Source organism: Mus pahari, chromosome 8 (assembly GCF_900095145.1).
Source record: "Mus pahari chromosome 8, PAHARI_EIJ_v1.1, whole genome shotgun sequence".
Classification (NCBI taxonomy): domain Eukaryota; kingdom Metazoa; phylum Chordata; class Mammalia; order Rodentia; family Muridae; genus Mus; species Mus pahari.
In genome coordinates this window covers 25,862,263-25,886,939 of record NC_034597.1, presented here as the reverse complement: position 1 = coordinate 25,886,939, position 24,677 = coordinate 25,862,263, and the positions used below count along the sequence as shown (strand labels likewise).

General features: G+C 52.6%; 1 protein-coding gene across 13 annotated transcripts in view; it reads left to right on the top strand.

The window, feature by feature from the left end:
• Window positions 1-24,677, top strand: part of Ldb3 (LIM domain binding 3) — a 66,029-nt gene that overhangs the window by 11,203 nt on the left and 30,149 nt on the right. For 3 of the 13 annotated variants that reach the window (XM_029541380.1, XM_021202946.2, XM_029541379.1), the window contains exons 4-8: window positions 458-533; window positions 1,810-2,168; window positions 11,665-11,834; window positions 12,303-12,339; window positions 23,876-24,061. In XM_029541380.1, coding sequence (XP_029397240.1) covers window positions 458-533; window positions 1,810-2,168; window positions 11,665-11,834; window positions 12,303-12,339; window positions 23,876-24,061 — 828 coding nt within the window. Of the gene's footprint in view, window positions 1-457; window positions 534-1,809; window positions 2,169-6,223; window positions 6,247-7,349; window positions 7,554-9,516; window positions 9,532-11,664; window positions 11,835-12,302; window positions 12,340-17,363; window positions 18,010-23,875; window positions 24,062-24,677 lie in introns of those variants that run through there. The other 10 variants (XM_029541381.1, XM_029541384.1, XM_021202954.2 and 7 more) reach the window with 9 other exon arrangements.

Below are 24,677 nucleotides of genomic sequence, written 5' to 3'. Positions count from 1 at the left end.
TGGTGTGGGCATGTCATAGGGACAAATGAGATCGTCCCCAGCATCCGCATGGGCCTAGCCCTGTGCCACAGAATTGGATAGAAGGAATGGGCTGAAATCATTATCAGGCTATCACTCACTCAGTTTAGAGAAGTGGCCGAGGCAGAAAGCATGCCATAGCGTCACTGGAATGTGGGGGGGCCGGACCTGGAAGCCCAGCTTCCTCTTTCCTCGGGCATCCCTACCCTCACCCCATGTAGAAGAAGCCTGTGAATGCTGATGGGGGGAAAAAGAACCCTTCAGGGTTATGACTCCTTCTCCTGGTCAAGCCCAGGGCCTCCCTCAGGAGAGCAAGTGAACAGCTGGGTGGGTGGTGCGCCTTGGGCCCCATAGACGTCACTATCCAGCTCCCGGTCACCCCCAGGAACTTTGGCCAGGTGCAAGCATCCTCACTGGGTCCTGTCTCTGGTTTATCTAGGTCTAAGCGGCCTATCCCCATCTCTACGGCAGCGCCCCCTATCCAGTCCCCGCTGCCCGTGATCCCCCACCAGAAGGTAGGTGCCAGCCATTGGTAGTGGGGTCCACTCAGCCGTGGTTCGTGGAGCAAAACCTTGCCTGCCCGCCCCTCATGGAAAGTGTTTGAGCCCCCTCCTTATGATGCATAGAGTTGTGGGGACTCAATCTGGGTCCAAGATGCCATCCGAGGCTGGTCCGAGAAGAAAGCAGCTTGGGAAAAGATGTGCTAAGAAGAGGGCCAGCATTCTAGTCCGGCAGGAAACAGTGGTCTGTCTAGAAGATTCTGACCCTCAGTATTTGGAGGCACTGAGACTGGAGTTGCTGTAAGAGGCCCCAGCTTGAACCAGTTATTCCAGGAGGCACTCCCAGGTGTGAAGGGACCTTGCTGGCCCTGGGGGGGGTGGGGGGGTGCATTCCTCCACACAGACTCTTCTAGTTTCTAAAGGTCTGCCCATCCCTTCTGGCTACAGACTCCCTAGGTTCATCAGAAGGACTAGTTAGGACCTAGAGACTAGCACAGGAGTGGTCGGGCAGCCAAAGCTTGGCCCCAGATCTCACTACTAGATCCAGAGTCCTTCTCAGACTCTAAGCAGCTGAGCCCCGTGGGCCCAAGGGCCTCGCCTAAACCACTCCCTCACTACAACTGTAGACTGAATCCTCTGGCCTAGCCAATAAGGAGACTGGACAGCAGGAGAGAGGAAAGGAGGAGCCTCCCAGAGGCTCATAGGTTGGGAGAGCTGGATAGAAGGCTGCGGGGCCAAACTGCTAAGCTAGACTTAGAGGCCAAAGAGCCCAGGTGCTTCCTTAGCCCCCACCCCCCACCCCGGTACCTCCACCCTAAATGTCAGTCAGCCCTGGCTGGGATGGGTCTTCTCCAGGTGGGGTCAGTAAATCAGAAGGTTTGTCTGCATTCATGCAATACCCATTCAAAGGGGAAGATGAGCATTGGAGAAACAGGCAGGATGGTGGTACCCTTACCATCCCTGAGCCTCGCATCCTCCTTCTTGGCCCTTGGGGATAGCCTTGGTTTTCTATGAGGGGCTTTGCATTCTGTCTGGATGGATACCAGCCTCTAGACCAGGAGCCACAAGCTTCTCTCCTCCTCTCCNCNCAAAAAAAAAAAAAAAAAAAAAAAAAAAAGGCCTTCCTTCCCTGTGCCCCGTCTGGTGCTTCGTCCAGCAGGCTGCAGGCTGTGGGTGGCGGGCTGCGGGTGCTCACCCTAACGCGGCTTTCCCGTCCACACAGAAGCGCGGCCACGTGCGGCCTCTAACCTCTGTGTTCTCTCTCCCCCTGCACGGCGCTGCCCTATGCCAGGACCCTGCTCCGGACACGAACGGCAGCCTGGCGACTCCCAGCCCCAGCCCTGAGGCAAGGGCCAGCCCAGGCACCCTGGAGTTCGGGGACACCTTTAGCTCCTCCTTCTCCCAGACCTCTGTCTGCACCCCACATATGGAGGCCTCGGGGCCTGTCCTTCCTCTGCGTAGTCCAGTGGCCAAGGCCAGCTCAGAGGGTGCACAGGGCTCAGTCAGCCCCAAAGTCCTGCCAGGCCCCAGCCAACCGAGGCAATATAACAACCCCATCGGCCTGTACTCAGCCGAGACCCTGAGGGAGATGGCTCAGATGTATCAGATGAGCCTCCGAGGGAAGGCTTCGGGTGCTGGACTCCTAGGAGGGTAGGTAAAGGGCACCCTGCCGTGCGGTACGGAGGCACCTGAGTCACCTGGGTCATCGGTGCTCACCATAACAGCCTGGTCAGATGGTCAGGGGGAGGGACAGGCCTCAACACAGCCAGCCCTGCCCCCTCAAGGCAGAAGCAGCTCAAAATAACACCGGCAGGGATCCCATTGGCGTCTGCTGGCAGCCAGGCCTGTCACTGCTTTGTGTGAGCACTCTAGAAAGACATGTCAGCAGCTCATTGCAGAAACAGAAACTGAGGCCCAGAAAAGGTTCCACTGAGGTCCAGAGGTCCAGCTACAGCTAAGTAGCTGAGCCAAGCCAAGTATGCAGGAGACTCAGACTTCCCACCTTTTCACCTCAGGCCACACCCTGTCCCAAAGGTGACACTGCCACTGCCTTTGGGGACTCAGGTGCTAAGAGGCAGACTAGTCCACACATCCCTGGGGTCTCTAAGGCAAGGCCAGGGAACAGTCAGAGAGAAGAGAGTAAGCTCTCTAAGGATGAGAGTAGTCTAGGGAGGCTACCTGGAGGAGGGGGTGCCAGAAGTGCCCATGGAGAGACTGGGCAATGGTTTGCAGGGAGGAGGTTTGTGGGACTGATCCAAGCTAAGGTGGGCTGCGAGGAAGCAGAACCCTGAGGAGAAAGGGCTGCGGAGAACAAGAAGCCATCGTTGGTCCCCATAGTCCTGTTAGTAAGACTCCACGGGGGGGGGGGGGACAGGAGTTGAAAGAGCTCGGAGTCAGGTCACTGTGGAGGGGTAGAAGGGAGGGGGTCCCCATATGAACATGTATCAGCTGCCAGACCTCTGTCCCCTTGTCTCTTAGTAACTGCCCCGCACAGTGGGTGTGCTTGTCCCTAGGTGCTAAAGGAACAGCAGCCTGAGCTGAGGCATTGTGGCCTATTGTCTCAGAGAGAGGACTTAATCTGTTCTCATCCTGGTTACCATTACCGAGAGGAGAAAGAGAAGGACAGGTGTCACATACCCACGCCATGTACTTACTGACTAGAGTCTCCCAGATAAGACTCATGAGTCAACACAGGAGCCCCATTGCCTTGGCCCCAGCCACATCTTCCTTTACTTTTCTATGCTCATGAGACCAGAGCTTCCTGGCTTCTCGACTTCCCCAGCTCCTTCTGGGATCTGGGCTCAGCCAGCCTCTGGCTCACCACAGCTTTCCCCCAAGCAAGGAGCCAGAAAATTCTAGGAAGAGCAGAATAAAGATGGCCTCCTTTTCCTACCTCTGAGGGGTAGGTCTTCCTGGTCCCTCCTGGACCTATCCCAGGCAAGAAAGTTGCCTTCTGGTTGGCTAGGACCCTGGAAAGCCCATCTGCAGTGATGGCAGTGTCTCAGAGGCTGAAATCTCGCTCTGAGTTAGGAACTGGCTCTTTTTAATTCATTAGCTTACTTTAATGTGTATGGGTGTTTGGCCTGCGTGCGGACCTAAGAGACCACCTGATCCTCTGGAACTGGAGTGACAGACAGTAGTGAGCTGCTGTGTGGGTGCAGGGAATAAATCCCAGCCCCTCTAGAAGAGCAGTCAGCACTGCGCCATCTCCCCAGCCTCACAGGAAATGGCTATGTCAGTAACTTCAGAGGTAGACATTAATTTTAGTCATCTTAGCAACTCAGATATAGCATGCAATTGTCCCAAGATCATGTCGCTAGTAAGAGGCAGAGAGAACTAACGGTCCGATCTGCCTGGTTCTGTCTTGATTTGAGATCTAATGGGGGTGCTAGGAAATCAGGAGTCCGATCCCTTCCTCTCTGGACTCCCAGGTACCAAGCTCTCTGGTGCCGATGCTGTCCAGCATCTACCTGCAAATGGAGACAGTCGGAGGAGCAGGAGACAGCAGTGTCCTCAGTGGGTCGGGGAGGAGGTGAGGCTGGGGCTTCATTCAAAATATAAGCTGATGCTGTCGGAGTTGGCAGTGCAGGCAGAAAGAGCTGGGACCTCTGCGGCGCTGAGGTTCTGTGCTTCACTAGGTATCTAACTGATTGACAGCAACAGAGCTGGAAATTCTCCATGTGCATCTACTGTGTACATCCTGTGCTGAGGGCATAGCCCGTCTGTATGGGACTTCCTTCTGGTTTTCTTTTCTTTTCTTTTCTTTTCTTTTCTTTTCTTTTCTTTTCTTTTTTTAGATTTTTATTTTATTTTTATGTCTGTGGGTGTCTTGTCTGCATGTATATCTGTGTACCACCAGAAGAGGGCATCAGATTCCCTAGAACTGTAGTTGCAAATGATGGTGTGTTGCCACGTGGGTGCAGGGAATCAAACTCTGGTCCTCTGGAAGAGCAGCTACACAGAGCCATCTTCTCCAGTGCTCACATTTCCTTCTTAGGAATAGGGTTGAGATGGTAGATCTTGCCCAGATTCACAGCTTTGAGAAGAGGCATGGTTAAACATTGACCTATGTCCTGCCATGTTCCTTGCTCTCTGAGTAGCTCGCCGTGTGGTTCGTGGCAACTGGATCTCTGGGGAGATGTAGAGGGGCACCACTGGGGATTCAGGGCAAGCTGTGGGCCCCACTCCTCACATTGAAAGGCAGCCTTCAGTAGCCCCACAGAGTAAGGGCCCCTGGTGTCTCCTCCTGAGATCTGGACACCACCTCATTTCTGAGCTGTGTGTGCTGCAGGCATCCAGGCTTGGACAGGAGCAAGAGGAGGGCAATTAGTGCCAAAGAAGGAGTTGTCTCCTGCTTAGGGCAGAGGCATCCCCCCCACTCCATCAGGCCAACACTGCCCTCTGCAGGGGACACTGGGCTGCTCAGGGCAAGAGCTGACCCTGCAGCTGTCAGCACTGGCCAAACATGGAGAAGAAATGGCAAAGCCAGGCTGGCCTTTTCCTAATATAGCTCCACTTGTGGCTATTTTGAACCCAGGAGGACAGAAGGAATTTTATCAGCTCTGAGACAGTAGGGGACCTGGGCCTGAGCAGATACACCCCCTGCTCCCTGGGGTGGAAAGTCCTTGGTTTCCCAGGTTCCTGGTTGTGGGGTCAGACTCACTGGGCCAAAGTTCTCCCTTTGCAGAGTTCATAGTGGGCAGACCTAGGAAAGCAGAAGAATATGGAGATATTGCCCACCCTCTCCCCGCCATCTGTTGTTTAGAGTGCCAGAGAGGGCTGCAGGGTAGGGTCTGCCACCATGGACGATCTGCATTTAAAGAAGCATCTCACGGATGATGTAACACACACACACACACACACACACACACACACACACACACACACACGCACACACGCACACACACACACGAAGTCCATATTCCAATTGCCCTATCAGAATGAGGGCAGTGTCCCTCTGTACTGCCTGCACCTGGTGACCCCTGCTGGGGGCTTTCCTGTGAAATCCCTGACCATACCTTCTTCCTGGAACTCCTTCAGCCTCCCTCAGGCCCACTGACTGCACCACCCACTGCTCTCCGCTCCAACAGGAGTGATCAGAGCCGTCTTGCCTGTCCTTTGGGAGAGAGAATAAGGCCCCGGGGGCTGTGGCTAACCCTGCTGTACATGCTGTTCACACAACACTACAATGCTTCTTCAGGGAGCAAGCTCCCAAACTCCTCCTACCCTGTGAACAGGGGCCTAAGCTGCCTGCAGCTTTTCACCTTTGGGGCATCCAGCCAGAAGGAACTTGGGGGCCTCAGCCCCCTTTCTCGAAGCAGCCTCAGTACTCATGTCGACCCCAGCTTTGTCTCTAGGGTCTACAGCCATGTTAGACACATGTGATCTATACGGCTGTATAGGAGCTCTTGGGCCAGGAGAGAAGTCGCTCCCCCCACCCTGGCAGAGCTGGAGTGCTGGGGCTCAGCACAGCGGGAGTCCTGGCACCTTCCACCCAAGCTGCTGGTTCTAGAGGCCCCCGCTTCCTGGTCTTGTGCTTTCTTCCTCACTTCCTCCTCCTCCTCCTCCTCCTCCTCCTCCAAGACTAAGGTTTCGCCAGTCCCACCTCCTTCAGGACCAGTCTGAAGATGGTCCCTACATTCAGGCTTCCCAAGTAGAGGCCCATTCTGACTAAGCTATCTTCTTTGCTTTTTCTCTCCTTCCAGGTGGTAGCCAATTCTCCAGCCAAGTTAGTATCTAAGGACAGCATGTGTGTGTCCCTGTGTCCCCGTGTCCCTGTGTCCCCGTGTCCCTGTGTGCCGTTCCAGCATGCACCTGCCATCTGTTGGGTGTGGATGGTGTGTGTCTGCTGGCATGTGTACATATGTGCATGTGCGACTCCGGGGTGCATTGTGCCCTAGATGAGCCCGCATGGGTGTTTGCTGGAGTCTGGAGGGGAGCAGTGGCGAGGGACGGGTGTCTACCTCATGGTCTCGATCTTGCTCCCCATTTCCTGCTGCAGCAGCTGAAGGCTTTAGGCTTTTAATTCAGGTGTGTGGGATGCTGCGCTGTCACTGACCCGTGTGGCCTGAAGACCTCTCTGTCCCGGTGGGATGCCTGAGAAGGATTGGCACTTCATTTTTATCTCTGCTTGGGCATGTACCTATCTGTTGAAGGCAAGAGCCCTGGATGGGTAGAGACTAACAGGCCCCAGCATGCTGGATTGGAGGGGCCCGGGCAGCCTGAGCCATCTTCCAAGGAAGAAGCATGTGCGTAAAAAGATGTGGAAGAACAAGAATGCCAGTCCACAGCGGCGCGGCTGGCAGGCTAAGCCCCTCCGTGAAGGACCTCTGCTCCGAGTCTCTGAGTGTGTCCAGTGTGACCGCTTTTCGCCTCTGGAATGTTCTGAACTCCGCTTGTGCTGCTGCCTCTCTTCTGTCACGTGGCCCAGCCTTTGACCCCTTCCCAAGTCCCCACCCCCCCAAACCCCTTCGTGTCTGCTTCTCCATCGCGCTGTGTGTGATGGGAGTGTGCACTATGCCTGGTGGCCCTGCTGACTCCAGGAGGGAGTCTTGGCTGAAGTGGAGCCTCAGAGGGAAGCTGGGAGAGATGATTCAGGTGGACATGAAAGATGGATCTTCTGCCGGGGTCTGGGGAGGGGGGCAATGCCAAGAATCTTCCTGGCCACACCCAGGCAACCCACGTGGTTAACTTACTTGGGCCAAGACCTCAACTTTGGGAGATCTCTCTCCACATCCACTTGCACCCTGGCCTCGACGTCCCATGTAACTGTCACCTGTTGTCCTCTCTCCCCCTCTTCCCTTCCCCCCTTTCCCTGCCCACCCTCCTCAGTGCCGACTACCAGGAACGCTTCAACCCCAGCGTCCTGAAGGACTCAGCCCTGTCCACCCACAAGCCCATTGAAGTGAAGGGCTTGGGAGGCAAGGCTACTATCATCCACGCTCAGTACAACACCCCGATCAGCATGTACTCACAGGATGCTATCATGGATGCCATCGCGGGGCAGGCCCAGGCCCAGGGCAGTGACTTCAGTGGGTAAGCGCCTTCCCACTCCACGTGCCGGAACCCGGAGGCTGCCACACACTCATGGAACCAGCTCTCTTCATTCACCTTGAGCTGCCTAGGTTCAGGCTACTGGAGGGGGTGGTCCAGCCTTCACCAGGGACTTCCAGAGTGTGTTGCCCGCTCTCTTCAGAGTCTAGCTGAACTCTCCTCAGAGTTCAGTTGTAGGAGAATTGGCAAAAAGCAATGCAGAATGTCGTATTTTCTTAAAAGGATTGTAAGTCTGCATTCCCAGGCTTCAATGAGAGGGGCTGGTTAGAGACTTCTGTGGTGCTTTTAAAGGAGCATGGGGGAACTCCATGGACCTCTCATACCTAAAGCCATACTTGGGGGGAATGGCTTTATTCTTCCAGTGAGGAGCACCAATCCAGGTTCTTGATAGCCTTTTTTTATCGGAAGAGGCATGAGGCCAACAACCACCCAAGGTGCTATTGGCAGCCAACCTGTGATGGGCATTTCTCTTCTCCACTTTAACCCAAGAGGCCTTGCTTCTGGGCAGTAGGATTTTAAAGGTCCTTAGTTCCTGGGATTGGTCTACTAGCTTGGTGGAGGACGGTGAGGGTGGCCTGAGGACACTCGGTAGAAACTCAGATGAGTAGGGTACAACATTAACAGGGCCACTCTCTTCTCCTCAGCCCCGTTTCTGTCTCTATCTTTGCCTCTTTCTTTCTTTGTGTGTGTGTATCTCTCACCTCCTCTCTATATCTCTGTCTCTTTTCTCAGTCTGTCATTGTGCCTTGTTTTTATCTGTTTTCGTTCATAAACACACAAATGCGCGCGCGCACACATACACACACACACAGGCACGCGCGCGCGCGCGCGCGCACACACACACACAGCACAGAGGTGGGAGAGGGCAGGTCATTCTGCTTGGAAATGTCAAAGTGTAGAGCTTACCTCTCTAGGCAACATATTATCCCCGGATGATCAGAGATTCCCAACAACTCAGGAGAGAAAGACTACGGGGACACTAAACTTTTTTTCTGAACTACAAAATCAAATACTATAGGAGGGACATAAGAAGGTTCCAGGAAGTTCCTACAGGACAAGGACAAAAGCCCTTGTGGTCGTGGTGTATATGCTGAGGCCAGAGGCTAGGTATGTCCTGAGAGTCTCGCCTGTTCTTCAGGAGAGCCTGACCCCGTCTCAGAAAGGCACTACTTTCCATCGACCACCAGGGGGCGGAAGTTGTCTATTTTGCAGCCACTAGCCCGGAACCTGTTCATGACCGCAGCCCTTTGCAGACATCTGGGCTGTGTTGACGTACTTAAATCGCTCATTCAAAGAAAAAAGAAAAAGAAAAAGAAAAAAAAAAAAGACCGTGCAATTTTTAAGAACAACCGTTAGCTCATATATACCCAGAAGAACAAGTCCGCCTGACTCAGCCCAAAAGCCAACAGGGATTTCCGGCTAACATTTGTCGTATGGTCTTTGGTGTGCCCTTAAAAATAGTAGTCATCTCCAAAGGAAATTCAAGTGTAAAATAATGGACGGATTGCTCATCACACTGTATTTTCTATACACTGGGAAAACTTCTATTATTGAATTCTACTATCAGGGCAAGGCGCCTGTGATTTGGAGAGTACGGTGCTCTGTTAATCTAGCTGTCTCCCACCCATCCCTTCCTGTCCGTGCCTCTCATTGCTAGCGTGCCTGGAAAGGATCAACCTTTCCCCTTCCTTTTAACTCAAGCACGCTGAGCTGATGCCGCTATGGCGCAGTGAGGAACCCTCCTGGCCATGTGTTCCTTTCCTGCGGTTATTTCCACGGTCCCTTCCTCACTGACAGTCTTCTTTTTCTCTCTCTCTTCCTCCTTCACCCATCCCTCCTGCCCCTAATTCATTTCTGGTCCTAACCCTGCTCTCTTGTGTGCGCTGCCCCTCTGCTACCCCATGATGGACGCGCACTCACGGCTGGGTTTCCTTCTGCTTGGCAGGGCGTCTCCGCTGGCGTAAGTAGACCTGCAGCGTCTGTCCGACCGTCCGTCCGTCTTGTCATCTGTCTCGTGGCAGGATGGTGTGCGGGTTTGGTGGGATGTGTCTGAGGACAAGTGGTCAGTTTGTGCGCTCTGTCCACCTTTTTTCCTCACACCCACCTCTCAGCCACACGACATCCTCTCCAGCCCACACAGACAGATGGAGTCCACCCATGCCAGTGTGGCTATGGGTCGTGGTACTCAGAGTGCACCCACCCCAGGCTGAGGCTTCATTCCTGCCTTTTCCTTGCCATGCTTTGGTTGAGGTTTTCCCAGTCTTTCCTAGCTTCACTGGGACGTGGCACACAAGGGGTCACAAGGCACATTGGGCTATTCATTCAGTGCTAGAAAGTAACAGAGGAGCCTCTAGGAAGTCAGTCTCTAGAACCCTCAAAAACCAAACCAAACCAAACAAAAACAAAAGAAAACAGTGAGATCTGGTTGTGCCCAAAGCCCTTAGGAATCCTTAGAGTCCTTCCTATAAGGGAAACAGCTTTCTGCAGGAAGAACAAGAACCCAGTCTTTCCTTTGTTTCTCTCCCAGCTATGAGCTTCTCCCTGGATGCACCCCAGAGGACTCTGCAGGACCCATAACCGATCTCAATCACAATCCTAAAATACCTAGCTCTCAAGGCTAAAGACTTCAGGAAAGTGGGGGCAGGGGCAGGACCACCACCCCTTCTCCATAAGCTCAACCTGAGCCAGGCCTAAGGAACCAAACCTGGGAGACTAGACCAGTTCTTTCCGGCTCCCTGATTTGTGTACTAGGACGATCCTAGACGGTCCCCACAGAGGACAAGGCAGATGGAGCCAGGCAGGTCGGTGCAAGATAGGGCATGCCTCAGCTGGGCTGGGTCTTCATGTGGTCAGAGCATCTGAGCTAGGTAGTCCCTGGTAGGCAGGTGTGGCTTTGAGCTTCCTGACTATAAAACATTTGACAGAAAAGACACTGGGCAAACCAGGTATGGAAGTATACAGTCTCAGTACTCAGGAGACTGGGGCAAAGAAGGCTACACAGCAAGACCCTGAATAACAACAACAACAACAACAACAACAATGCAAAACTAATAATAACAAAAGGAAAAGGGACACTGAGCTGGGTCACCTAAGTTGTCATGCAAATGATGTCCCTGTCTACTATAGCCTGGGCTACTCAGTTGGCCTTTCTGGACCTCAGTTTCAACATTTCTAAGAGGAAAGGGCTGGCAGGCAGGTTTACTGCCATAGGCTTGTCCTGAGTGTCCCCTGCCGTCTGAGAGCGGTTTTCTGGGCAACACAGATTCACAATCTGACCTATAAAACGAGTCAGGTAGAAATTCCAGCAGCTGAGAAGCTCTGGGATCCCTGCTGGCTTTGATCTGGAGTTGAAAAAAAAAAAATTATTCGGCTAAGACTTTTGAGCACCTATTTTGCAAGTCAGACCCCGGGAGCTTAAGGGGATATCAGCGGATTCCCCTCAAAAGACTATGCTGCTTTGGGGCTCACACCATGCCTGTAACTTCATTCCCCAGCTATAACTCCCTGCAGATCATGCCCGGGCCCAACACAATTCCTGCTTTGTTTCTCATAACTCTTTCTAGCCCAGGCTGATCTCCCACAGCTGGGCCAGAAACCCCGGGCATCTTCCAGCAGCAAGCCATTGGCAGCTCCCTGTCTGGATCTGTGGGTGTGGGGAGGCCTTTGGATGGCTCTGGAGCGAGCGAGCCTCCTGGTCCCTCAGGCAGGCTGTTCTCACCCTGCCCCTCGCAGAGCTGGCTCAGGGGAGCCAAAAATCACTTCAAGGAGACCTACCTCCTCCCCCTTTCCTATAGGGACTCCAGCCTGTGGGGTGGGAACTCGATCAGGTCACGGATTAGCACTGGAGTGGGGCCAACAGGAAGGATAGAAACCCCATGGGCAAGAAGAGCTGCTTTCCCCCTGGGCTTCCCCTGACCTCTGAGCACCGAACCCCCAGGCTTCTCAGCTCTTCTGATAGCAGTGATGAAAACAGGGGGGGGGGGACAGATGTGGGGCGGAGGGGCGCAGTGGGAGAACAGAGTAGGGGTGGGGGTGGGGGTGGGGGGTCTGAGTTCCAGACTGGTCTCTGCTCACACCCCTTCCCGACCTACAGGAGCCTGCCTGTGAAAGACTTGGCGGTGGACAGCGCCTCTCCCGTGTACCAGGCGGTGATCAAAACCCAAAGCAAGCCGGAAGACGAGGCCGATGAGTGGGCCCGCCGGTCCTCCAACCTGCAGTCTCGCTCCTTCCGCATCCTGGCCCAGATGACCGGGACAGAATACAGTGAGTGAAAGCATTTACGTGTGGCTAGGAGAGGGTGATGAAGAGCGGCCCTGGCTCCTGCAGTCTTAAAGCCTATAGAAGCTCAGGAGTAAAGCTCGGCTCCAGCCTACGGAAGCCGAGAAGCCAAGCCACCTGCCCTTAGCTAACACCAATAGAGAGCCTCCCGGTCCCTAGTTGGGTCTTCCATTCTAACCCCCAACTCTCAACAAGAACACAAGCCTTGTCATACGGCTTCCAGCAAGGTGATGGGCTCAGGACCTGGGGAGGAGAGGACCTGCAGGACTTCTCTGACCACCCCCTCCCAACTACATCACATCCTCACCACTGACAAGATGGCACAGGAAGTGTTCAGGGCCTGGCAGATTCCTAGGGACTTACTGTCCACGAAGCTCTCGTGGCTTTTTTTTTTTTTTTTCCCTTTTCTTATGTTCGCTGTGAGTCCTCCTGACCAACTTTCTTCTCCCGCAGTGCAAGACCCCGATGAAGAGGCTCTGCGAAGGTCAAGGTAGGTGCCTAGTCTTGGGTTCCATGGCCTTGCCTTCTAACCCCGTCCCTCCCCGGGTATCCCCCAGGCTACATGACTCATGGAAAGAACCTTTCGTGTTCATGTATTTGAAAAGCTCAGCCCTTCAAGGGCTCTCCTCAGACCCAGGCTTGGGTGGTTTTCCCAGGTCACCGAGGTAGAGATAGGAATGAGGAGGATCTGGGCTTTCCTGGCTCCCTTACTGGGCAGGGGCAGGGCTGCTTTGGCCTCCGCTGGGCTTTGGAGAATAAGGACATCTTTCTCGGTGAGGGCAGTGGGCCCATGCCTTGCCTGCACACTCAACTTTGGGCTTGTCCCCTAGTCAGTCTGAAGGCTTGGCACTAGGAGCAGGCACACAGAGGGCCACACTAGGCACGGATACTTCTAGACTCTCCTGCCCATATATACACCGAAGCACCAGTTCTATAAATTGCTGGAAATATAACAGCGGCTGCAAGGATGTATGCGCCCTCGGCACAAGGAGGGGCTTGTATAGGCATCTCAGGGCACGGCTTCCTGGTCAGTGGCAAGTCTGGGGCGCCACCACTTGCCTACTGCCTGTGCCCTCTTAGGAGCTGTAGCCCTGGGCATGAGTGGGGGCATGGCTGTTTTGAAACCCACTGGAACCTGTGAGGGCCTTCCATGGTGAGGCATGGGGCCTGTGTGATTATCTGTCTACTTGTGGTAGTGAGTATGTCATCTGCATGTTCTTCTTGGACAGTCTGTCTGGGGCCAGTGAGTCCTGTGGTGGTCTCTCTGGGAGGGTCTGGGACTCCAAGGCATGTTCTCCCGCGAGCCAAGCTTTCTGTACTTGCTAACGACACACGGTGGCCACAGAACTCTAGAAGAGGCGAGTTCTCGGGCCAGCTGGGACTCCCCGTGCTTTGGATTGTTGAACTTGTATCTTTGCCAACCCGAGCTGCTCCGACTTTTTGGCTGGGATTATGCTCCTCCCAAGCCTGCTAAGGGTGGCATGATGTCGTCCCTCCCGGAAATGTGCTTAACCCCTCAGCTCCTGGAGCGCATCAGAGATGCTCCCGCTGCATTTGGCACAGACGTGGAGAGCCAGCTGCTCTGTGTGGTTGAGCTCTTAGCTCCCTAGTCCTCCCATGCTCTGCTGACCTTACATGCTATTTCTGTGTTTTTTTTTCCCCACCCTCTTCACTGAAACCACCCACATAGATGTCCCAGGAAGCAATGCAGACTTCCCCAAAGAGTCAACATAGGGGTCTTTATGCTGCCTCCCCAACACAAGTAAACAGCTTACAGCCCAGGTTCTGTCCATCGGGAAGTCAACCGGAGGCTTCCCCCCCCCCCTCCATAAGACACACCATCCTTCCTCCTTCATGGCCTCTGCCACCTCTTCTGGTCACGTTGTGCTTTCTTCTGGTCCCATGTGCACAGCAGTCATGCTAGGCTTCTGCCTCGTCGCCAGCTGGTTGTGCTTAGAAGGAAGGAGTTCCAGTAGGCACGCCAACCTGTTCCCTGTGTCCCCTAGAACATTAGCAGGCTCCACCATAGAGTTTTCTCCGGAGAAAAATCTGGCAAACGTTCCCAAGAAAAGGCTTCAGCCTGCTTCCTCCCTCAGCCCTAGGCCATTCCTCCCAGGATTCAGTCCTTCAGTGAGGACTCTGAGGTTCCAACAGACCTTCCCCACAGGAGCAGAGGGTGCGAGACTCCTGATTCCATCTCTTTTTCTGACTTTAATTTGTTGAGGGTTGTCCCCCTGGACAGAGCCTTCCATGTCTCCAAATCCCAGTAGCCAGGAATTCTGGGGCAGAGACTGTGCATATCCTAGTTCCATCATGCTTGGAACAAGTAAAGTCTGCAGCCACTTGGGCCCTAGGCTCATTCACTCGAGTGGCCATGTGAGCAGAAGAAAGCATGTTTGTCCCGCGTGTGTTGCCTTCATATTGCTCAGGGGACTTGCTTCTCAGTGGTCAGAGTCACACCCTGACTCCAGAGTTAGAAGCTGACTGCCAGGACCCTCTGATCCATCCTGTGGGCTGATGACAGCTACCACCCTGCTCGTCCCTCCTCCCACATTGGCCCCTAGTGTTCTGGCTCTCTGGCAAGTCTGAAAGCCACAGCTGGAGGCTGTGACTTCCAAGCCCCAGAGTCTAAGCAGAGCCAGCAGGCCTCCCTGCTCTCCCTGCTCTTTCTCCCCCCCCCCCCCACCCCCCGTTCATTCCCTCATCCTTCCTGGTCTTTGGCTAGCAAAGAATTTCCCAACAGTACCAAACAGAGTACATTCACTAGATTCACAGAGGTTCTAGAATTGTCCTTCACCTTGTCACTGAACACTAATGACAAACTATCCCTGAGCCGGCGGAGGGGGGGGGGAGGGGACTTTGTGAGAACTGGAAATTAGGTGGCAAGTGGCCCGAGTCTCATTTTGCGCCTCCATTGTTTCTCTGAGAAGGTTGTGAGTGTTTGCAGGGCTGTGCGGACCTCACCATAAGACCTCTGCTTGTTCTGTTCTCACCCTTCACCCTGACCTCGGGGAGGCAGGGGAAAGGCCCAGCACCCACATGATGGTCTCGCTGATGAATTTCTGTGTAGCTTTGGACTGCTTATGTGGGCATCTCTGAGCCTCTTGGTATAATGAAAAGGTTAGCTTGGACCAGTGTTTTACAGCTATGTAGGCACTTAGCAGACCCCCCAAATTTGTGCAACAATCTTCTAGAGTTCCAATGTGTCGGGCTCAAGGAGCAGAGTGAGAATATGCCAGATCAGGCAGATGGGAAAGTAGACCTCTGTGGAGTGGGGATGTGAGGATGTAAGGACCAAGCCCTGGCGATTATGACTATGCAGAACTGTAAGGCCGGCTTTGCCTAGACTCAAGTTTCCTGGTTCCTACATGCTGGTGACTCACTTTTAAATTGGGCTTTTTATTTTGAGGTAATTTCCAATTTACTTGCAGTTATAAGAAGTGACAGGAAGACGCCAGGGTGTGGTGGCATATGCTTTTAATCCCAGCACTTGGGAGGCAGAAGCAGGCAGATATCTGTGAGTTTGAGGCCTACCTGGTCTACAGAACGAGTTCCAGGACAGCCAGGGCTACACAGAGAGACCATGTCTTGAAAAACAAACAAACAAAATGACAGAGAGATTCTTTGTGCCCTGTCTCCACTTCCATTTCTAGCAACAAAGCCTTATGGCATCATAGCACAATGTCACATTGATAATGATGATATCACTTCAACCCAGCACACAAACTTTACACCCCTAAGGCTACTCCACATGCCTCCATACAGACACACACACACACACACACACACACACACACACACACACACACACACACACACACACCTTTCTGTTGACCAGCATTGGAATCATATAGTATATGACCATTTTAGGGTTAGCTTTTCCCAGTAGCCAAATTCCCTTGGACTTTATCCAAGTTGTTGAATCAACCAGTACAAATTCACACATGAACTCTCTGATTCCAAAATACAAAGTGCCCCAAACCCAAAAGTTTTCTGGGCACTGTGATAACACCAAAGGTGGAAGACTTTACCTTTGACCTCATGTCAAAATACAGAGACTAGATCAGGTGTGGTGGTGCATGATTTTAATCCCAGCACTCTGGAGGCAGAAGCAGGCAGATCTCTGAGTTTGAGGCCAGCCTGGTCTACAGAGTTCCAGGACAGCTGCATATCAAGACATCTCAAAAGAGAAACACACAAAAGACATGGATGCTAGGCTGGGATGTAGCAATGGCAGAGGCTAGCCTATGTTACGAGTACTGTGGGGTAGCCTTAGATGTGTTCAGTCCCCAGGACCACAGTGGTGGCAAGAATAGAACAGAGGCCCCATTGAACATTATCTTCAAGTTGTCTGTATAAAGTGTATATGCGATACAAATGAATTTCATGCCAGGTTCCCAATGGGCAAATACATGGGCAAATATTCCAAAACCATCTGGATCAAGGTCATCCAGTCTGTAGCTCAGTTGTTCCTTTTTATCCTTTTTACTATTAAGTAGCATCCCATGACGAGGACGTAGCAGTTAGATTTTTGATTTTTGTTTAGCTTTTGATTTAGTTAACTCTTTTCAGGGCTGCCTCTGGACAGCAACACCAACACTACTGCTTTTTAACTGTGTACTCTATTCAAGTTGAGTGTCCTGTATTCGTGGTTAAATGTGGTGCCTGCCACCGGTTTGTTTCTCTGCCAGGAGGGCTTGGATCCCAGCATCACTGGCTGGCTTTTCCTTGCTCCCCCCACCTCTTCCCTTTCTACATTCTGGCCACCGGGGGGTGCCTGCACTGGGTTTTCACCTGGGCAGCTGTGGTTGAGACTCCCAGAGGCCCCACTGGCAGGAAGTAGCAGGTTCTGTTCTTTTGTCTCTGTGGCAGCGAGTATGTGTGTGTGCTTGTAAACTGGATAGGCCTAGGCTGTGCTCAGAACTGGGCTTGCAGGAGCCCTGGGTAGCGTGAGAAGGCTTCTCTCTGGAGGTGATGAAGGCAAGGAATGCCAGGCAGCACAGGGAGGTGACAGGTCCACCCACGAGCCCTCATCATTGAAGTTGTGTTCCTTCTTCTTAGTGCTCAGCTAGAGGACAGTCCACTCCCAGCCTGCCTGCCTGTTTAGTTCAGTTCCAAGAGCCCACCGCCAAAGCAGCTCTGCCCAGCCCTAGCTCCAGTGGGCCAGGGGTCCTGCCTCTCTTTGCCCACTCTGCCCACTGGCCCTCTAACCAGGCCCCTACTCCGTACCTTTCCCTCCAGCAAGGTAGGGACTGTGGTCCCTCCATTTTATACCAGAACTCTAGTCTTGTCCCATCCAGTGCAAGCCTGCCCTCTAGAAAGCCATACCCCAAGTCTGGCAACACGCCCCTAAACCAGGTCCCTATCTGTCCCTCTGTCCCAGCTTCAGGCAGGGAGATAGTGGACATGTTCCCTAACCCCTCTCTCTCTCCCTCCCTCTCTCTCTCTTTTTTCTCTGTCTCTGTTTCTGTCTGTCTCTCTCTCTCTCCCCCTGTCTCTGTCTCTGTGCCACAGGGAAAGGTTTGAAACGGAACGTAACAGCCCACGTTTTGCCAAATTGCGCAACTGGCACCACGGCCTTTCAGCCCAAATCCTTAATGTTAAAAGCTAAAAGGCTGCTTGGATTCCCCTGACCCCTGGCAGGCTGGACCCCCCCCTCCCCGCCCCTCTCCCACACAGATCTGGCATGTGAGCCCCGTGGTGATGCTTGATGATGAACACTGTGCTGGGGGCACCTCTGGTAGCCAACTGTAGCACTCCTCTCTGCCTGCCCCAGAGCTGACAGCTGAGGCCCAGTATTTCCTACCTCTCCAACTCCCCATCCAGAGTGACCATCCCAACTCCCACAAGGGGACTCTCTGTACACCCCTCGTGCAAACCCTTAGCTGTAGTCCAGAGAGGACATAACAGGGTTTGCCGGCCTAACACTGCCAAACAATGAAAATATAGTGGCCAATGCCCATTTTCCCACCCCTTTGGCATCTGGACTTACAGTCACCTGGAACACATGACGCTCCTGGGTGGGTACACTCTTCTCTATACTGTGTGCTGGCTTCATAGTTCTTTCTCATGTACATACAAGCATGCTTGTTTTGAAATAAAGAGGATTTGAAATGAACAAACCAAGCCCCCAAACCTGCTGTGCCTGTATGCTTGCCCTGCACCCCACCTTGGGAAGGCCTTCAGAGACAGTGTCTAGGACAGAAAGGACAGGTATGGCCAATGGAGATGTGGGGATCCTGCCCCACATGTGAACCCTAGTGCAGCTGTGCTCAATGCTACTTTCCTACACTGCAGGCTAAGGATCTCAGGGTGAGGAGTCCACACCGGGGTTCTATGGGCAATGTGGATGGGGGCTACCCCAGAACTGTGGCTTCTCCTTCCACACACAACTCTGACTGACAGGTAGCACCAACAGGAAAGCCTTTTGTCTGGGTGGTCTGAGAAGTACTTCAATGGGCACTCCTAGACAATGGGACAGTTTACAGGGAAGCCAGGAGATGGAAGTGGGGGCTCCTGACAGGGAGATGGAAGGCAGACCTAGTAGCGTCTTCATGCCAGGAATATAGAGAAAGGCCTCCAGCTAGGCCTTGCTCAAAGCCAGCACTCTTCCCACTGCCCAGCAAGCAGCCTGGTGCCTCACTGCATGGAGTCATAGGCTGGGAACATAAGGGTAATGGCATTTGGAAAACGAAGGAGGGACAGAGGACCAACCCTCAGGATGCCCTACCGTCTCTGTGGCTGAATGACTGGAACCCCGTTCCCACTCCTGCTGTCTGAAAACACTCTTTCTCTTTCGCGAGCTCACCCAGGACGGCCAGCCAGGGAAGCTGCTCACATCTGTCTATCCAGCGCAGAGATGCTCTCCTCAGTCTCTCTACCAGCCTGTTTCTCCTTAGCCCCCCACCCCTTCCTTCTTCTAACAGCCTGATGCCAGGGCCAGGGCAGGGGCAAACAACTATCATCCTGGCTGCGGGGTGCACATGGGGAGGACACCTTCCTTCATCTAGGCAAGCTGGAACTGATGACTTGCAAGGCCCCAGGGTCAGACATGGGGTAGGAGGTGGCCAGACTCAGAGAGATAATATAGGTCCCAGGCAGTGGGTGTACTGTGACTGGGAAAGGGCCTGAGGTGATCACTCACGTTGATGGACTCTAAGCATCTTGTCACCAGCTCCGAGCCTGTTAGTGCTCTCTTGGAGCCCATTGGTCAAAGCTCTAAAATGTTCGCAGTTGCTTTCTAGCACCCCAGTGCCTCTCACTTCCTCCGGGCCACTGTGAGCAGCACCTTGTATGGCTCCAGGCCAAGGTCTCATATAAAGCCTTCTGGGTAAATAGGAGAGTTCTCCTCACTTAGCATCCTATGTCTGTGAGTGAGGCTCCTTCCTGGCTACCGTGAATGCTAACAAACTCAGAAAGGGTCAATGTAACTGTAACCACAATGCAAAGTTGATATCATGGATAGGCAGGGACCCTCTGATTGGTGGATGAGATAAGGTTTTCTGGAAGGAGAGGCTAGTGGAGAAGAAAGGGATTGCAGGGCTGGGCGTGGTGGCGCACGCCTTTAATCCCATCACTCGGGAGGCAGAGGCAGGCGGATTTCTGAGTTCGAGGCCAGCCTGGTCTACAGAGTGAGTTCCAGGAGAGCCAGGGCTACACAGAGAGACCCTGTCTCAAAAAACCAAAAAAAAAAAAAAAGGGATTGCAGATACCAGTATAATTGTTTTGACCAGGATGCATGGAATGCAGAGGCAGCCATGGAGAGCAGTGGTCCAGATACCGAGTTCCAGGCTATGGGATTTTGACTATATTTTGAGGGTAAAGTGGAGTGGGTAAAGTTGCAGAGAACTGTTCCCATTGTCCACTGCAGCTGATAGGCGACACTCACAAAGACCAGGGGATAATGGGGGCTCTGGCCTCATAACAAAGTGGCATAGCTGAACTCCCTGAGCCAAAAGACAGAAAGTTGACCAGGTAGAGGGCAGCATAAACAGTTTTCTGACGAACACCTGGATGGGATTCTCTCAACATCCAATCAACAGACATCATCACACTTCACTGTCTCAGCTAACACAGGCGGCATTGACATCCCAGCCATGGCAACCCCCCTTTTCACAGAACCAGGACCAATCACAGCATCACCATCACCAACAGTTCCAACCCAAGTCCAGGGACCACAAATCCCAAGGCTTGACACCTCCGCTATTGCAGACCTACCACAGCCGCCAACCACCAGGTCAACAAAACTCCAAATCCCACCGCCAAGGGCGACCACACAGAGTGAGGGCGCGGGTCCACCTTGATGCCTCCCAGACAGAGGAAAACATGAGCGGCCAAGGGGGACCACAGCTAGGCAGGGCTGTGCTCTTCCTTAGGCAGCCACAAGCAGCTGATTCTAGTTTGCGTGGGTTTTATTTTTAACTAGGTATTTAAACTGAATTATGGGTTTGGGGATAGAGCACGTGCTTAATATGTCTGTAAGGGTCTGGGTTCTATCCCCAACACAAAAAAAAAAAAAAAAAAAAAAAAAAAAAAAAAAAAAAAAAAAAAAAAAAAAAAAAAAAAAGAAAGGAAAAAGAGAAGAAAAGAAAACAGGAATCTGAATCTATGACAAAGGCAGGAAGCAGCTGTGGAACGTAAGCTGTAGGCCCGGCTGACTAGAGTGATCTCACGGGCACTTGCTTTAGGACTAAAAGTCAAGGCTGTGTAAATTCTCCACAATGCTTGCTTGCTGGCGCCTGCTTTTTGGAATTTCTGGAGACTTGTGGATCTTCATGCAGAAACTGACCTGGAACAAGACCCCAAGATCCTTCTGGATGTACTTTGATGTGTCTTCCTCCTCCCTAGACCCTGGTGGCTTCTTGGTGTCTTAAGAGATTGATCCTAGAAAGCAAGCACTCAGCCAGAACTCAGAGTAGCGGGCATGTGTGCATGCCAGTGGGTCCCTTGCCCAGCCCTGCGGTCAATGGTGAAGCTTTCTGGGGCCTACACCAGTTCCAAATGCACTGTCTGAAATCCAGGGTTCGTTTGGAACTCTTGCTAGGGAAAGTTGCAGATAGGCTGGTCCGGTAGCACCCTGGTACAAAGGGGACAGACAGGGCCAATGTTGTCTTTGCCCGGCCTGGACATTTTCATCACTTTTATCCTGAGCAGGGTCTTCACTTTCCAGTGGTCCACTGGAAATGTAGGATAGGACCAGGGAGAGCCACAAGGTTCTATGTCATCCTGGGCCTTCCAGTACTTGCGAATGTTGTGTGGAGGGTTTTAACAGCCAGTTTGACAGGGTTCAAGGTCTACAGGTTCTCTGGGATAGTCACAGCTTTCAGAAACAAGGGGTTTCATAGAGACTGGGCAAGCGGCTTCATAGATGTGTCAAGGACAGAACGGCTGAAGGCCTGCAAACTAGGCTGCCCAAGGCCTCCTCTCTGACAGCTAAGCCATGAAAGACCCAAGAAGGACATGGATACCATTCTTACCCTTCCAAATGTGCTGTTCCCTATGGGATAGCCAACACACAGCTCTGTACCTCTCCGGCTCTAATCTTTTCATTCAGCTTTGCACCCCTTTCTTTTCTTACTGGATGAGACCAATTAGGAGATGCTTTGGTAAGCAGCTTGCGGCTCCCTTGCATTCCTGTCTGGGACAGACAAGGGTATCTAACAACTCGCTACTCCATGTGTGGTCCACAGACCGGCAGCATCAGCATTAACAGGGAACTTGCTACATAGTAGATCCAATCTCACTCCACACTTAACTCAACCAGAAACCGCTCTGTGATATTTTCTGTTGGGTTTGTTTTGAGACAGGGTCTCACATTATAGCCCAGGTTGTCCTGGAGCTCACTGTATATCTAACCCAGACTGGCCCCAAACTCACATAGCCTCTCAAATGCCAGGATTCCTGGTGTGTACCACCAGTCTGCCTAGCTATGTGGCATTGCACCAGAGCGGCAATGTCTCCCAACCTCATCTCCAGATGAGACCCATGGGGCTAATCACCCAGGGAGGTTGAAGGATGAAAGGTTAGCACACGGCCACAGTGGGGCACTTGGAAGAGGGACGTGTTGAGATGTTACTTATGTCCAGTAAGAGTCTGCCTTTGACCAGAGAGAAAATCTACTTGGCTGACCTCAAGAAGACATTTCTTTCTTCTGAGAAATACTGGTTAGGGCTTCAGATCAGAATGACCCTCCGCCATTTTGTTCGGATGGGTAACTTCCAGAACCTTGAGTAGGTGAATTTTGTTTCCATTTTCTCGGTTATTAAACAATAGGGTTGATGGTGCCCCATTAGAGGGCTGTTGTGAGACATTAAAGGCACAGTCGGGAGAACATGAAGTCAGTGACTGAGCGGCATGGGCTGTGGGAGCTACTACACCATGTGCGCAGGCGTTCCATTTGATCTGTCACTAGTGTTGCAAGTAGAAATGGCATCAAAGATATTAAGAGTGATCTGAGTGTGGAGGAACCTTCCTGTGGTCCAATTAACAGGGAAGTTGAAGCAGGAGAATTACTTGAATACAGTGTTAGAGATCAACCCTTTTAAGGAAGGAGGGAAGGGGGAGGGAGGGAGAGAGAGAGGGAGGAAAGGAGGGAGGGAGGGAGGGAGGAAAGGAGGGAGGGAAGGAAAGAAAAAAAGGCAGGGAGGGAAAGGGAAGGATTATATTTTTCTGCTTTCTAATGGTTTGTGTGGGAGGGGTGTCATGAATGCTTGCTGGGGAAAGGGCACACACACACAAACACACATGCAGACTCCTGTGCGTGTGTCTGGAAGCAGGAGGTCAATATCAGGTGTCTTCCTCCATTGCTGTCCACTTTAGTTTTGAGGCAGGGTCTCCCACTGAACCTGAAGATGGAGTGGCTGGCAAACCCCAGACAGAGACTCTCGTCTTTGTTTTCCCAGTGCTAGAATTCCAGGCCGCCGCACCTGGCTTTTTATGCCTCTCACGTGGACACTGGGGATCTGAATTCAAGCCCTCATGCTTAAGCAGCAAGCACTTTACTGGCTGAGCCATCTCTCCAGCCCGATGACTGAATTTTTATTCTCTCTCCCGGTCATAGGAAGCAGAACTAAACCCAACAATCTAAACTCTGACTGTTCTGTCTTAGAGAAGTTCGGGGGACAGTCTACACAGAATACACGGGCCTTCGGGTGGATGCATGTGGTCATCTGGTCTACCTGAACTGGCATGTGCTGGTGCTGGCTATGTCCAGCCTACCTGACCACACTGCTCCACACTGGCAGAGCTGCGCTCCTCCTCGGTTTCCAGTAGAAAGACCCTTCAGATCTCCATGGTTCTGTGGTGCTTGACTGTGTAGCATTGGCTGGGCTACCTAGTGACAAGAAGATCTTTGAGTACGGTAGATTCTACCTGTCCTCTCTCCATAGATCCTGCCGCTCCCCAGAGAATGCCATGGAAAGGGGCACAGGTTTCTGTACCCCTGAACCATTCTCGACCCCATTACCTCTTTCTGGTCTACATAGCTTTGGTCTGCTTCCAAGGTAGCTTCTATTCATCTGCAGTCAGTGCTCTGGGCTAAAACCTGTGTTCTCTTGGTCTCATGGATCTAGAGCCTAGGACTTTCAAACTCAAAATATCTTTTTCGTTTGTTTGTTTTGGCTAAAGCATCCCTCCCCAGAGGAAATATATGCCCCTGACTGAATACACAAGCAGTAAGAGAAAGGACAAAAGCAAACAAGATAGGAGAGGGGTCTGGTTGATACCTAAATGTGCTTTTCCACTGCCCTGTAGTTTGCTGAGAAAAAAAAGACCTTCCAGGAAGTACAGGAAACCGAGGGGTAAACATCCCTCCAAGATTATGTTGTCAGACCTCTCCGCTCCCATAGGTCTGATCTTACACTCCTAGGATTGGATAAGAGCTCTTTCCCAGCACCTAGAGGGTGTGCCCTCCACACACCTAGAGCCTATTTTATATGCCAGACGGTCATTTCCATCCGCCCCCTCCCACCCCTCACCAGACCTGAGGCCCACGTGACCTGTTGTCTTTTTTGATCCCGCCTCATCAGCACCCCTATTGAGCATGCTCCAGTGTGCACCAGCCAGGCCACTTCCCCGCTGCTGCCTGCTTCTGCCCAGCCGCCCGCTGCTGCCTCTCCCATTGCGGCCTCGCCAACCCCGGCCACAGCTGCTGCCGCCCATGCTGCTGCCGCCTCTGCTGCAGGCCCTGCCGCAAGCCCCGTGGAGAATCTGAGGTAACTGGCCCACAGATGCCAGACCTAACCGTGGGGAAAGGAGGCAAGAAAGGAGCCGCCCTGAGTCGATTTGTGGACAGCTGGATCCGGGCAGTTAGGTCTCTGATGGTTTCGAAGGAAACCGGGCCTGGTGCTGCTTTGTGCAGAGTGTGAAGGGGAAGCTGGAATCCATTGTATGGGATGCACCAGCCATGATTAGTGAGAGGGTTTTGTTGTTGTTTTGCCCCACACCCCCGGGAAACATCTCTAGTGATAGATAAAAATCACACACACACACACACACACACACACACGTACATATTCACGTGAACACGAGTAACATACCACACATATACCCATCACAAAGGAACCCTGCACACAGTCTTGGTTCAGATAAGAAACATGAGAGTTATTGTCCATGCCTGGAGGAAATCAAGGAAGACTCTCTGGAGGTGGGACCAATGAGCCAGTCAAGTCAGATAGCTTAGCAACTAACTAGCCCACCTCCCACTCCCCCCCCACCGGTCCCCTGTCCACACACACACACACACACACACACACACACACACACACACACGCGCGCCCCAGGGTTTCTTTGTGTAGCGCAGGCTGTCCTCAAACTCACAGAGATCTGCCT